A 15,568-nucleotide genomic window follows, 5' to 3' on the forward strand; every position below is an offset into this window, starting at 1 on the left:
GCTGTATTAGGTAAAACTCAAACTGAGTCGCAAGAATTAATTTTACTGCTATAATTTACATTTTTTAAATTATATTTAGTTTTTTTTATTGTCCCTTTAATGTATTTGTTTAATACAAGCGAACTGGATTGTTTGACAGAATGTCAATGTGTATATTTAATTTAATGTTTGATTGACAAACGTGTAAATGTGAAATCCTGTATATTGATAATACATTTATCAAAAACAAAAAAAAAAAAATTGGCCGCGCCCCTACGCGAGGCAGGATGCAGGCAGGCAGGCAGGAAGTAACGTTACGAGAAGAGAAGTGGCGCAGAAGTGAGTTTCAAGCTACACTCCTAGAAGACGTCCGAGTCAGAAACATTTTCCCTAACCTTCTTAAAAATGGCATATCACAGTCCTTACAGAGCTTCTTCGCATATAAACACCCCTCCGGATCAAAGCTTTTTGTGGAATATCTTCCAGAGGTGAGTATGGTAGAGGCCAGAGTCTCATTTACGACACTCTTTTCCCTTGACACCTCGTATTGTGTCGCGTTGTCATTTTTATTGTTAGCTCAAACCAAAAGAAAGACGCGATTCCTTCAGCTCTTAGTGGGGCTTCCTGGAAGTACGTCACTTCCTCAACAGCTGGAGGACGACTATTTAGTTCAGTGCTTAAATTACAGATATGAATGTCTCGTGAATAATTTGTCACTGGAATGACACTATCTTATAGTTTAAGTACTATAAAGTTGCAAACAGATTTTCCTTTATCTCAATCTTATGTAACACTCCAGATGTACTACTTTGTTCAAATGAAATGCTGCAGGCTTTGCAAAGCACGGTAATTATTTGTGTGTAGTGGAAACTCCCTTCGGAAAGCAGACGGATTTGAACCATTTCTGTCCCCGTCTCTGTTTGTCTGTGCATGCTATGGAAATGGAAAGTCACATATCGAGAGGCATTTGGTGTCCACAGTGCGATTTGCATGACCGCACAGTCATCCCTCACATGAACGAGGCGATTTGTGTGCTGCCTCATAAGACTGATGGAAAGCTCGAAATCCCTGAGTAACCTGATTAGTCAATAGAGCGAATTGAGTTGGGACAAATCTGTATCACACTCAACATTCAGGTGTTAGACAATAGAAACCCCAGTTCTTCCTATGTACGCATTGATTTTTGTTTTGTTTTTTATAATCTGGAGAGATTCCATCAATCAGCCTTGCTTCACAGCAGGCGGTCGCACAGTGACTGAAGGGTAACAAGTTCAATCCCAGCTATGAATATCCGGTTGTTGAAGTGTCCTTGGGAAAGACACTGAACCCTAATTTGCTCCGAGTGAGCCTGGGAGCGCCTTGCATGGCACCAGTCTCCCATCAGAGTATGAATGTGAGGCTTTGTAAAGTGCTTGGGCACTCATAGCGTTGAAGCATTACAGTGTTCCTCTGTTATTCACGGGGGTTACGTTGCTTACACCCCCACGAATAATGGGTGCAATATTAATATACTTATGTATATGATCCCATATTTTTTTGCAACCATAAGATGCACTTAAAAATCTTAAATCTTCTCCAAACTGGGCAGAATGCTTTATGTACACGACTATTGTGTGACTGGTACCATGTATACTAGCACATATTGTTGTGTTTGTCAGCTACCATATGATATCACTCACAAGGCAAAGAGGAATAATTGCTTTTTACATCCATAAGCAGAAGCTTATATTGCCCCACACACTGCCTGTTTAGGCAGGTCATTACTGATGATGTTAGTAACACAGTCACTGGTGGTGGCATTAAGGCGGCTGCATCCTGGGAGGATGAAAATACCGTTTTAAGTGTTTTTGTGTCAATTATTTCTCGAGTCATTTTTTTTGCTAGTCATACTCTGTTTGCCGTGGTGTGATAATTTTATTTTCGATGTGACACCTGAGTGTGACCAAACAGGCAGTGTGTGGGATAATGTAAGGTTCTTCTGCTTACAAATGTAAAACGCAATTGTTCCTAATTGTCTCGTGAGCACCATCACATGGTAGCTAAGGTGTATGCTCAAATACACGCTAATGGTGTAACCAGTGTGTTTAAGTGTACTTTAATGGACAAGTCACACAAGAACATTAATTGAAATGTTGGAATTCAATGTGTTCATAAGGTGCATCACTTTGTAAGGTCCCATGTCTTATGTAGCATCTTGTCTGTTTAGAAGAAAATTTAAGACTTATACGATTGTGAAAATACAGTACATAAAAAAAAATTGCAGTGCAAAATTTGTGAATATGCAGGCAGGGGCACACAGTATATATGTGCAGTCCATTTACCAGTTCACACGCATGTATGTAGCACCCAATGAGTCATGGATAAGCCGACGACAAGGTGATGTTCATATCCATCCATCCATGTTCTGAGCTGTTTATCCTCACTAAGGTCATGGGAGTGCTGGAGCCTATCCCAGCTGTCATCAGGCAGGAGACGGGTACATAGACCCTGAACTGGTCGCCAGACAATCGCAAGGCACATGGAGACGGACAACACGTAGGGGCAATCTGTGCCCAGAGAAAACCGACGCGGGCACAGGGAGAACATGGAAACTCCACCCTGGCGGGGCCAGGATTTGAACCCCGGTCCTTTGAACTGTGAGGCCAACGCTCTACAGCTCTGTCACCGTGCCGTCGTGATGTGTTTGTAAAAGTAACCCATGTTTTTAAGAATCAACAGCGAGAGGCAGATTGAAGTGGCTTCAGAAGGACGTCATTGCTTCTTTTCAAACACTTTTTACTGGTCTGGCCCTCTTGGTAATAGATGTGCCTCCACGTGGCCCATGAGCGAGAAGGAGTTTGACACCCCTGGCTTACATGTTGAGTATATTATTGAGTTCAAAAAATCATTCCAGAGGAGTTGTAATGTACGGTATCTGCATAATTTTTGGGTTTATTTAGTGGCGTCACAATGGTGTGGCTGTGAGTGGGACTGTTGTCTGTCTCCATGTGCCCTGCGATTGGCTAGAACCAATTCAGAGTGTAGCCTGCCTCCTGCCCGTTGACAGCTGGGATAGGGTCCAGCATTCCCATGACCCTTGTGAGGATAAGTGGCTAAGAAAATGGATGGATGTCTTTACAAGTGTGTTAGCGTACATTAGTGATCAACTATGGCACATTCCGACTTAACTCCGAGTTACGCCGCTGCCAAAAGGATGGAATGCTATCTTAAACTGAAGACCCCATGTCGAATTAATGACACTATAGCCATATTGTACTGAGCAGATAGGACAGGTGTCTACCATATTTTACATGGTTATAGGTTCCACTTGGTCATCATCTACCTGAATGTGGTGGTCAAAGAAGCGAAAGAGAAAGCAAAACAGAGTTGCTGAGTGAATGATTTTAGGGAGGTAGGAAAAAGTGTAATGGGTTTTCCAACCTGATCGGTTCCATGCATCCACTAATCAATTTTCAGAGCCGCTTATCCTCACGAGGGGTGCGGGAGTGCTGAAGCATATCCCAGCTGTCATCTAGTAGGAGGCAGGGTACACCACAAATTGGTGCTATGTGGATATAACGAATGGGTAGTTTTCCTTTCCATGGACGTCAATATATGCTTTATTTGCGTCTGGGGTGGGTTACCTTGAACTACTTGTGCACAAGTCGAGCACATAACATTGAGTAAAGCCACATATCCTGCAGCCAGGGTAAAAAAAAGTGTCACATACGAGTGGAAAGTCTGCCTGCCAAGTATGCAACTGGGCTGGGTTGATAATTTTTTTTTCTCAAAGGTTTTCCCAGCTCCTCCCTTACCTCCTCAGCTGGAATTCATAGGTTGATTAAGCGCTCTGTTGACATGTTGTTTTGGAAGAAGTGAGTCACCTTTTTTGGTAAGACATATCAATGTCCCTTTAATGATATAATGACTCAGCTGGTCATGAGACTGTGACCAAATCAACAATAATACAGTATAAACTATTCTTGTTCAGAACAAGTGGGAAAAAAAAAATCTAAAATCCACATCCCCTCCATTTATGCCATCAGCAAAGTAGATAATAGCCCTTAAAACTCATCCATCCATCCCCTTTCTGAGCTGCTTATTCTCACAAGGGTCATGGGCGTGCTGGAGCCTATCCCATGTGACTTCGGGCAAAAGGCAGACGACACCCTGAACTTGTGGCCAGTCAGCCACAGGCCACATATTTTTACCATCACTGAGTGGGAATTGATCCTCCACTGCCCGCACAAAAGTCAGGGATGTATACCACTACACAAACAGCAGTTACTCACATGTGAAAAATGTACAGGTGTGGTCAGTCATGCCCGCAGATATAAAGTTATGGGTGTGGTCCACCAGTCATGTCCAGAGATAAAGTTGCGGGTGTGATTAGGGATTGAATCTCAAGACCTTAAAATAACTTAGTGAGTTGTTATACCTGAGTATGGAGTTGTTACCTAATACCATGATCAGAATTTATTGACATTGCACTCAGAAAGATATTTTTGAAGAGGTCAAAAGACATTCATATAATCAAATTATTGTATTTCATCATGATGTATTGTTATAATCTTGCGTAATTTACGGCGGTATCTATTGTCAATCCATTGATGAAAGCTAGCAATAGATGATCTATATCTTCCTAAACCATGGAGAGGGGAAAAGTCTTCAACTTCAAGGTAATGCGGGACCACGGGAGAAAATGACCGTTCGCATTTAGATATATGGACAGACTACTCTGATGTTATAACTTAAATCAAGTTAAAGCAAATCACAATCTCATATTTATTATAGGTAGATATTGAAACATGACCTGTGTTATATCCCAGAAATGTTTTCAGTGGAACTGAATTTCCTTTGACATGACTCATGATGTTGATGACTTTTGACATAAATAACCTCGTAGTACGTGAAGCAGCTCGGAACATGTGCTTTTGGCATCACTTGGCAACATGCTCAGTACGGTTAACTTGCATTTCCTGTTTCCGGGTGAATACTGATTGTTTAGGATCAGGCTTGTTTTGTTACCAATGTTTATGAAATAAACACGTAAATTAATGTCAAGACCAACGTTCCCGCGAATTTTTTACGTGTCTGAGCAAACACACTAAGCCTGTGAGTGCCCCCTTTGACCACTGTGAGCAACATCAGACGGATGCGCTGTGGTCAGATCAGTGTCATCCATTGAAGTTACATGGCTCATTCAAAGATTCAGATTACAGCGTTTACATTCCCATCAGAACATTTCGGAGAACAATGTTGTGTTTTTGCAAATGTACAATGAAAATGTCAACAAACAAAAAAAATCCATTGCTAACTAAACCAAACCAACTATGAAGTATAAATTTGAAAGGTCGCTTGCAACTTTGTTTCATTGTTTTTAACCCACAATGTTATACCTGTCTGTTTTTCTTGGTGTAAAACGGAATTATTGTTTGCAGAATATCTTTAGCAATGTATGTTGAAAGCTGAATGATGCTCCCAAACAGTTTAAAGGTTAATGTTATGTTGCCTCCTATATTTAAAATACAGAATTAGCTTTTCGTGCACTGCATTGTCTGTGCTTTCATCCTCGATTAGGCTGTTCCAAGGTGAAATTTTAACATACATCATCTCATCCTGTACTTTCTACTTTGGCTTCAGACCAGACCTTTTTTACACCTTCTTGGACCTGTTTCTTCACTTCCTTACCACACTCACCATTGCTCTGGATTAACCCTAATTATTTAAAGCCATCTACCACGTTATCTCTGCTCCCTGGAGTCTCACTTTCCCCCCTCCACCCTCTCTTTCACGGACATATATTCTGTTTTACTTCGGCTAATCTTCGTTCCTCTCCTTTCCAGTGCATGCCTCCAACTTTCTAATTGTTCCTCCGCCTGATCCCTGCTTTCATCGCATATCACCATATCATCTGAAAACATCAGAATCCAAGGGTATTCCAGTCTAGTTTCATCTGTCAGCCTATCCATTACCACAGCAAATAGGAAGGGGCTCAGAGCTGATCCCTGATGGAGTCCCACCTCCACCTTAAATTCTTCAGTCACACTTAAAGCACACCTCAGCACTGTTCTGCTGCCCTCATACGTGTCCTGTACTATTCTAACATATTTCTCTGCCACATTTGACTTACGCATGCAATACCACAGTTTCTCTCTTGGTACTCTGTCATAGCCTTCTCTAGATCCACAAAGACACAATGTAGCTCCCCCAGACCTTCTCTGTACTTTTCCACTAGCATCCTCAAGGCAAATAATGCATCTGTGTTAGTCTTTCTAGGCATGAAACCTTACTGTTCCTTGCATATACTTACTTCTGTCCTGAGACTAGGCTCGATTACTCTTTCCCATAGCTTCATTGTGTAGCTCATCAACTTTATTCCTCTATAGTTCCCAAAGCTCAGAACATTGCCTGTGTTCTTAAAAATGGGAACTAACACACTTTTCCCCATTCTTCAGGCATATTCTCACCATCTAGTATTCTGATGAATAAGTTGGTCAAAAACTCCACAGCCACCTCTCCAAAATGCTTCCATATCTCCACAGGTATGTCATCAGGATCAACTACCTTTCCATTTTTCATCCGCTTTAGTGCCTTTGCAACTTACTAATCGTTGCCACTTCCTGGTCCTTCACACCTGCCTCTTTCTACTCTTCCTTCTCTCTCATTTTCTTTCTTTATCAACTTCTCAAAGTATTCTTTCCATATATTTAGCACACTACTGGCACCAGTTAACACATTTCCATCTCTATCATTAAATGGGAAGTCCGGTCGTTTGGATTAATGTATCCAATCGGTCATGTCATATGTACTGTACTTTGAAAATTTGACGTTAATCCTCTATCATTTAATGGTGTATGTTTTAATTGAGTAGATTTTTATCGGCAATTACGAATTTTCATAGACTCCTCGATTTTGGGGAGTCACATGACCTACGTGCGCGGATGTGACGTATTACGTGCGCAACAAAGAAATCATCCCCGCTTTGTAGTGTCTTCACATGCGGTAACACCACAAGTATCGCGAAATTTAGCAAAAATTCACATAGAAATTATCCGCGGAATGTTCTGCCTATTAAGCAAAAGAATAATTTAAAGACCGGTGTGACGGTCTGAGCGCTCCCCCGTGCTGAAAAGTCTCCTTGTGATTGATTTGCCTGCGTTACTGACAGGGGAACTCTGGGTACATAGTAGACACTTACTGGGAAATTCCCCGGTCTCATAGTTCCCCTTCTTCTACATAGAGGGAGCTAACATATGTTATATCCTAACCCTAACCTAAAAACAAAAGTTGATAAAAAGATATACACATATATGTATGTTCGCTGTGTTCATCTTTCGGAGACGTCCATAGCGAACATGAACACTCGGCAACAAGTTGTCCAATGGCACATGTTGAAGCATGGATGGGGATGTTTCAGACTGGCCGGAAGTTTTCAAAATATACGCGCATGTTCATTAATCACAAGGAGACTTTTTAGCACCGGGAGCGCTCAGACTGTCACACTGGAAATCAGAGTGCAAGCTACACACACACACTCACACACACTCACACACACAAAACTCCACACAAAAAAAAACTCCACAAAAATCGGACCCGAGTCCTCAGAACTGTAAGATCAACACTTTACCAGCCGAGCTACCGTGCTGCTGTTCTGGAGGCACTATTAAAGGAGGACTTTGTTCAAAATTCATGTGTACAACAAATGCTCCAATGTGAAGTAATATATTTATTACATATATTTTGAACATTAATTGAAAAAAACATTTTAAATTAAGAATATTTTTGAAATCCAAGCAAAATCTGGATATGTGCCAGCTTTCACAGCCAAACCCGGAAGAAACATCCTTGACCCTGCCCCTGACATTGCCAGTTCTTAGCATTACAGACCGTTTGTTCTAGATAAGCCAAAATGGCGACGTGTTGTGCAACAAAACTGAGAAAACGCACCCAAATTTGTCCTTCTTTTCCTGCTGTGGGGTCAACCTGACAGGATAAAGCTGTTGCTGTCACAGTTGAGGCTCGTTCTTCAGCGGGGGAAATTTGCATGCATCGACTCATTACTGGTTATTAGCCACCTAGTTTTAGCCTCTCATGCTAGTGCTGTATTAAGCAACATCATACTTTATGAGGCGCCACGGTGGCGCAGCTGTTCAATCTTGGACCTCCGTGTGTGGAGTTTGCATGTTCTCCCCATGTCAGCGTGTGTGTAACCTGGCTCCTCCCGATGACAGCTGGGATAGGCTGCAGCACTCCTGCGACCATTGTGTGGCTAAGAAAATGGATGGATGGATATATACGTGTAAGCACACAACACTTCCCGGTTACTATTTACGGCGATGCACGCGTGCAAACCCCCCTGCCCACCCTCCTGCCATCCCTGCCACCGATCGATCGCAAGAAGCTGGCTGCTTGAAAAGTACAACTTGGTGTAAAAAAGTCTGGCCATGCCTGCTGTATATTCCCTACATCTAAACCAACTCCTCAGAAAAGCATCACACAAATCTCCGCAGTTCATATAATGGGACGGTTATTGTTCGTTGTCAGTGCCATGCACCTCCCAACACGTCGAGTTCCACCTGTGTGTATTCTGGCTTAAACGCTTGAACATTGTACATTGTTATTTTTGTTTTCTTTGGTCAATGGTGGGAGTAGTAATAACACGGAGCGTTGACTCGCTGTTATAATCGCTTTGTTGGCTCTTAGCACACAACACTTCCCAGTTACTAAATAACGTGATTCGTGCGTGCAACCCCCAACACCCCACTCCCGCTGCCGGTCGATCACGAGAGGATGGCTGCTTGAGAAGTACAACTTGAGGTAAAAAAATAAAAAGTCTGGCCATGCCTGCAGTATATTCTCTATATCTAAACCAACGTCTGAGAAATGCATCAAACAAATCTCCGCGGTCCATATAATGGGATTATTGTTCGTCGTTCGTGCCACGCCCCCTCTCCAACACGTCAAGTGCCGGCTGTGTGTATTCTGGCTCAAACGCACAGGCTTGAACATTATACATGGTTATTACAATGATACATGTTTGATACATGGTTGTTGCTTTAACTTCCACCAAGCCAAATATAATTTCATTATCACTTGGACGCGGCCACCCTGTTGGCTAAAACAACCTTTCCCACAATATAATGCCTACCTTTCACTGATGTGTTCAACCATCCTTCATGGACACGAGTGCTGTGCTCAGTGCAGTCCTCCGCTGGCTGGCCGAAATGCACTCCACAATTGATAGGATGGATGAATGGGGTGTCCCGCGTGTCGGCCTCTGCGTAGTCAGATTCGCGTCATTCAGGTCCAAAGAAAAAGTTAGTAAGTTTCTTTTGGATTGTCCCGCTAGGGGTTGCCACAGCGTAATATCTCAGATGAATGTTCATATTTCCATCTGAATATTCAACGTTATTTACAACCACAGATTCACCTTTGTATGGACGTATTCCTCTGTCTTCCCAAGCAACCGATACTGCTATTTCTTCATCAGATGAGGATAAATCCGAGAAATCAGCGCTGTCCATGATTGTGTAGGAATGTACCCGAGCCTTTGTTTATGCACTTAATGTTCCGCGCGTCGGCCTCAGAGTAGTCACTCTGCGTCATTCCCTTCCGAAGAACCATCTGAATATTCAACATTATTTACAGACACAGGTTCAAATCTTTATGGACGTATTCCTCCGTCTTCCCAATCAACTGATACTGCGATTTCTTCATCAGATGAGGATAAATCCGAGAAATCAGCGCTGCCCATAATTGTGTCCCAACGTAAGCGAGCCTTTGTTGGGGCACATAATACGTCACATCCGCGCACGTAGATCATGTGACTAGCCAAAATGACGGCGCCCATGAAAATTCGTAATTGCCGATTAAAAATATTCTCAAAACACAATTAAATGATAGAGGATTAACCTCAAATTTTCAAGGTACAGTACACATGACATGACCTATTGGATAGATTGTTAATCCTACTCCTTTAATCACCCTTACCTTTTGCACATCCTTCCCATCTCTGTCTTTCTGTCTGGCCAACCTGTAGAGATCCGTTTCTCCTTCTTTCATTTCCAACCTTGTGTACATGTTGTCTTATGCCTCTTCTTAAGACTTTGCCACCTCTACCTTTGTCCCATGTCACATCTCAATGTATTAATTTTGCCTATTCTCAGTCCTCTCAGTGTCCCACTACTTCTTCTCTAACTTCTTTCCTTGTATGACTTCCTGTAGTTTGGGGTTCCACCACCAAGTTTCCTTCTCCCCTTTCCGACCAGAAGACACACCAAGTACTCTCCTGGCTGTGTCTCTGAACACCTTGGTTTCAGTACTCCAATCTTCCGGGAGCTCCTCCTGTCCATCGGGAGCCTGTCTCACCTCTTTCCGAAAGTCCCCACAACATTCTTCCTTTCTCAGCTTCCACCACATGGTTCTCTGCTCTACCTTTGTATTCTTAATCTTCCGATCCACCACCAGAGTTATCCTACACGCCACCACCTATGCTGTCAAAATACACTGTCCCTTAGCACTACCTTACAGTCACCTCCTTCAGATTACATCGTCTGCACAAAATACAGCAAAGAAAACAAGTATTTGAACACCTTGCTATATTGCAAATTCTCCCATTTAGAAATCATGGAGAGGTCTGAAATTTTCATCGTAGGTGAATGTCCTCTGTGAGAGAGATAATCTTTTTTTAAAGGATTTATTTGTGTGATAAAGCTGCAATTAAGAATTTGAAGACCTGTCTATCAGCTAGATTTCTGACCCTCAAAGACCTGTTAATCCGCCTTTAAAAGTCCACCTCTACTTCATTTATTATCCTGAATCAGTTGCACCTGTGTGAGGTCGTTATCTGTATAAAGACACCTGTCCACCCCATACAATCAGTAAGACTCAAACTTGTAACATGGCCAAGACCTTGTGGGGTCTCAATAATCTTTAGAAAGGTGAGGAATCAGCCCAGGACTACACAACAGGACTTAGTCAATGACCTGAAACGAGCTGGGACCACCGTTTCTTAGATGACTGTTGGTAATACACAAAGACGTCATGGTTGAGAACACCATCCCTACTGTGAAGCATGGGGGTGGTAGCATCATGCTTTGGGGGTGTTTTTCTGCACATAGGACAGGACAACTGCATTGTATTAAGGAGAGGAGGACTGTGGCCATGTATTGTAAGATTTTGGGGAACAACCTCTTTCCCTCAGTCAGAGCATTGAAGATGGGTAGTGGCTGGGTCTTTCAACTTAACGCCGAAACACACAGCCAGGAAAACCAAGGAGTGGCTCCGTAAGAAGTATATCAAGACTCTGGTGTGGCCTTGTCAGTCTCCAGATCTAAACCCAATAGAACACTTTTGGAGGGAGTTGAAACTCCGTGTTTCTCAGTGACAGCCCAGAAACCTGTCTGATCTAGAGAAGACCCCTCCATGATTTCTAAGTGAGAGAAGATGCAATATGGCAGGGTGTTCAAATACTTATTTTCTTCCCTGTATAATTCACCTGCGTGCTCCTACTAACGCTCTTGTAGGTCACTATGTGTTCCTCCCTCTTCTGGAAAAAAGTGTTCACTAAAGCCATTTCCATCCTTTTTGCAAAGTCCACCACCATCTGTCCCTCAAAGTTCCTTTCCTGGATGCCGTACTTACCCATCACTTCTTCACCGCCCCCGTTTCCTTCACCAACATGTCCATTAGAATCTGCACCAATCACAACTCTCTCTCTATCTGAGATGCTCAGAAATACTTCATCTAGTTCCTTCCAGAATTTCTCTTTCAACTCTGGGTCACATCCTACCTTTGAGGCATAGCTGCTAATCACATTATACATAACACCCTCAATTTCAAATTTTAGTCTCATCAATCGATCTGATACTCTTTTCACCTCCAAAACATTCTTAGCCAGTTCTTCCTTTAAAATAACCCCTACTCCATTACTCTTCCCATCTACTCCATGGTAAAATAATTTAAACCCTGCTCCTAAACCTCTAGCCTTACTACCTTTCCACCAGCTCTCTTGAATGAACAATAGATCAACCTTTCTCTTTATCATCATGTCAACCAACTCTTGAGCTATTCCTATCATAGTCCCACCATTCAAAGTACCTTAACTTAGTTGTCGGCTCTGTACATTCCTCTTTTTCTTCTGCTGACAAATCTGGTTTCCTCCTCTTCTTTGTCTTCAACCCACAGTAGTTGCATTTCCACCAACGTCCTGCAGGTTCACGGTGCCAGGGGCATGACTGATCCTTTTGATGAACGCTCATATTTGTTTGGCACAGTTTTACGCTGGATGCCCTTCCTGACTTAACCCTCTGCAATTATCCGAGCTTGGGACTGGCCTACAGATTGCACTGGCTTGTGCCCCCATAGGGCTGCATATATATATATATATATATATATATATTTATATATAAAGAAAATATTTTTATATATATTTTTTTGACTCCACATTTTTTTATGATTATCTGCATACTTTTATTACGCTTGAGTTTCATCCTACTACTGTTCATTTAAATTTTGTATCCGGTTGTTTTCCAAAGTCATCAATGTGAAAATTGGAACCACTTTTTTCATTGTAGTTTGGATGACCACATTGAATTTCAGACGAGGAAGCATAATGTTTGAGGTTTGGCCTTAAGTACATACCCAGATATGCTGTCAGTTAACTCACGTTGACAGTTAACTGTAAGGAGCTTCCAAAGCCATGAGCTAATCATCTGGGCTTCCCCATGTTCTTTAAAGAACCTAACCTTGTTGAAAACATTATCAAATTATCTTGTAATTTCTGACATTGATCAAATTTAAATAATTTTGGTGATCCTGACTGACCTGAAACAGGAGAGGTTTAATCCAATTTGACTTTAGACAGTGAGCCAAAAAATGAAACGTGTGTTATTGAACATTGTATGTAAACTTCTGGCTTCGACTGTATGCATACAATTTCATTTATCCTTTGAGGACTGTCGAAAAAAGTGAAACATCCCCTGAGGGATCATGTTTCAGTGTTTTTTTTCTGGGATTTATTGTGAGGTGTGAAGTTGTCCATTAAGAAGATTGCTAATCTGTGATTTGCTCTCCTCTCTCCACAGGGTTGACAAGGACCGCAGTGGGGTGATATCCGACTCTGAGCTACAGCAGGCATTATCCAATGGTTCGCATGCATGTGTAACTGTTTCCTTCTTAGCTTTCCTTTCGCTTTCATTTTTATCTACTTCACCTTGAGGATTCAGTGGGACAAAAAAGTAGTCAGCCATCCATTATGCAAGTTCTTCCACGTAAAAAGACAAGACTTGTAATTTTCATCATAGGTATAACACTCACCTAAAAGAAACAAAATGAGAAAAATAAATCCAGAAAATCAGTTTGATTTTTAAAGAATTTACAAACTAATTTTGGTGGAAAACAAGTGTTTGGTCACCAACAAACAAGCCAGATTTGTGGCTCTGACATACCTGTAACTTCTTTTCAAGGTTCCTCTGTTCTCCACTAATTATCTATATCAAAGGCATCTGTTTGAACTTGCTATCAGTATAAAAACACCTTTTCACAACGCCAGTCACAGTCCAAATTCCATTCTGGCTAAGACCAAAAAGCTGTCAGAGGAAACCAGGAACAAAATTGTAGACCTGCACCAGGCTGGGAAGACTAAATCATCTATAGGTAATTAGGTTGGTGTAATGAAATCAACAGTAGGGGAAATTATTAGAAAGTGGAAGACAAAGTGTACATGATCACTGTTAGTCCCCCTCGATCTGGGGCTCCATGCAATACACAAATTGGATGATCACAAGAACGTTGAGCAAATATCCCAGTACCACACAGGGGAACCTAGTCAATGACCTGCAGAGAGCTGGGACCAATGTAACAAAGGCAACAATCAGTCACACACTACGCTGCCAGGAACTCAAATCCTGCAGTATCAGACGTGTTCCCCTGCTTAAGACAGTACATGTTCAGACCCAAAGTTTGCGAGAGAGCATTTGGGTGCTCTAGAAGAGGATTTGGACAATGTCATATAGATATATATAAGATTAAGCCAAAAAAAAACTTTTTAGTCCAAACTCAAATTGTCATGTTTGGAGGAGAAAGAATTCAAGTTGCATCCAAAGAACACCCTAACTACCGTGACCCACGTGGGTGGAAACCTCATACTTTGGGTCTGTTTTTCTGCAAAGGGACCAGGATGAATAATCCGTGTAAAGGAAGAGTAAATGCCCCCGTGTTTCTTGAGATTTCGCAATTTTAATGCAGCCCTATGATGTATGACCAAGATGGCCAGGAGTTGAACCGAGAATCTTCTGATTCGTACTCAGATGCATAATCCATTGCACCACTAGATGTAGCCCTATGTGGGCACAAGCCAGTTCAATCTGTAGGGCGGTCCCAAGATTGGATAAATGCAGAGGGTTGCGTCAGGAAGGGCATCCGTCTTAAACTTTGCCAAGCAAATATGATCATTAATCTAAAGCAGTGGTCCCTAACATTTTTTTGTACCGTGGACCGGTTTCAAGAATCATTATTCTTCACGAACCGGCTGTCAAAGTGTGGCATATGGAATCACTGTGATTTGACGAGCGCATACGCGCCCAGCGCCATCACACTCGCAAATCTGCACAGTCGAGCACGAAAAAGCACGCGCATAAAATTTGTTACGAGTAGAAATACATAGGTATTGAAAGACATCGCTTATTTTGTGTAGTCTTGACCAATGTTCCCTCTAACATGCACCACTGTGCAATTGCGCACTTGCCGCACACTCAACCCACATGAAAAACAATCCAACGCGGTGAACCACAGCCTGACGTCTTTTTTTTTTTTTTTTTTTTTTTTTTTTTTTAAGAGAAAGGTTTGTGGTCAGATGAGATCAAAATGGAACTTTTTGGTTATAATTCCATGAACCGTGTTTGGAGGAAGACAAATGATGAGTTCAATCCCAAGAACACCATCCCTACTGTGAAGCATGGGGGTGGTAGCATCATGCTTTGGGGGCGTTTTTCTGCACATGGGACAGGACGACTGCACTTTACTAAGGAGAGGATGACTGCGATCATGTATTGTGAGATTTTGGGGAACAACCTCTTTCACATAGTCAGAGCTTTGAAGATGGGTCGTGGCTGGGTCTTTCAACATGAAAATGACCCGAAGCACACAGCCAGGAAAACCAAGGAGTGGCTCCGTAATATCAGGTTCTGGTGTGGCTTAGTTAGTCAGACCTAAACCCAATTGAAAATCTTTGGAGGGAGCTGAAACTCTGTTTCTCAGCGACAGCCCATAAACCTGCTGATCTAGAGAAGATCTGTGTGGAGCAGCGGGCCAAAATCCTCATTTAATTATTTTACCATGGAGTAGATGGGAAGAGAAATGGAGTCGGGGTTATTTTATAGGAAGAGGTGGCCAAGAAAGTCTTGGAGGTGAAAAGAGTTTTAGCTCGATGAGGCTGAAACCTGAAGTTGAGGGTATTATGTAGAATGTGATTAGCGGCTATGTCCCACTGGACAGGATAGGATGTGACCTAGAGTTGAAAGAGAAATTCTGGAAGAAATTAGATGAAGTATGTTCTGAGCATCCCAGACATGAAGAGAGTTGTGATCGGTGAAGGAAACGGGCGCGA

The 15,568-nt window shown here is 42.2% G+C and overlaps 1 protein-coding gene across 2 annotated transcripts in view; it reads left to right on the forward strand.

Annotated features, from left to right (window-relative positions):
* The first annotated feature begins 261 nt into the window (after positions 1-261).
* Positions 262-15,568, forward strand: part of pdcd6 (programmed cell death 6) — a 29,960-nt gene continuing 14,653 nt past the window's right edge. The window contains exons 1-2 of one of the 2 annotated variants that reach the window (XM_061805932.1): positions 262-467; positions 13,047-13,108. In XM_061805932.1, coding sequence (XP_061661916.1) covers positions 385-467; positions 13,047-13,108 — 145 coding nt within the window. In that variant the 5' untranslated portion in view covers positions 262-384. The remainder of the gene's footprint in view (positions 468-13,046; positions 13,109-15,568) is intronic. The other variant, XM_061805933.1, reaches the window with a different exon arrangement.

Source organism: Syngnathoides biaculeatus, chromosome 19, assembly GCF_019802595.1.
Source record: "Syngnathoides biaculeatus isolate LvHL_M chromosome 19, ASM1980259v1, whole genome shotgun sequence".
In the NCBI taxonomy this organism is placed as follows: Eukaryota; Metazoa; Chordata; class Actinopteri; order Syngnathiformes; family Syngnathidae; genus Syngnathoides; species Syngnathoides biaculeatus.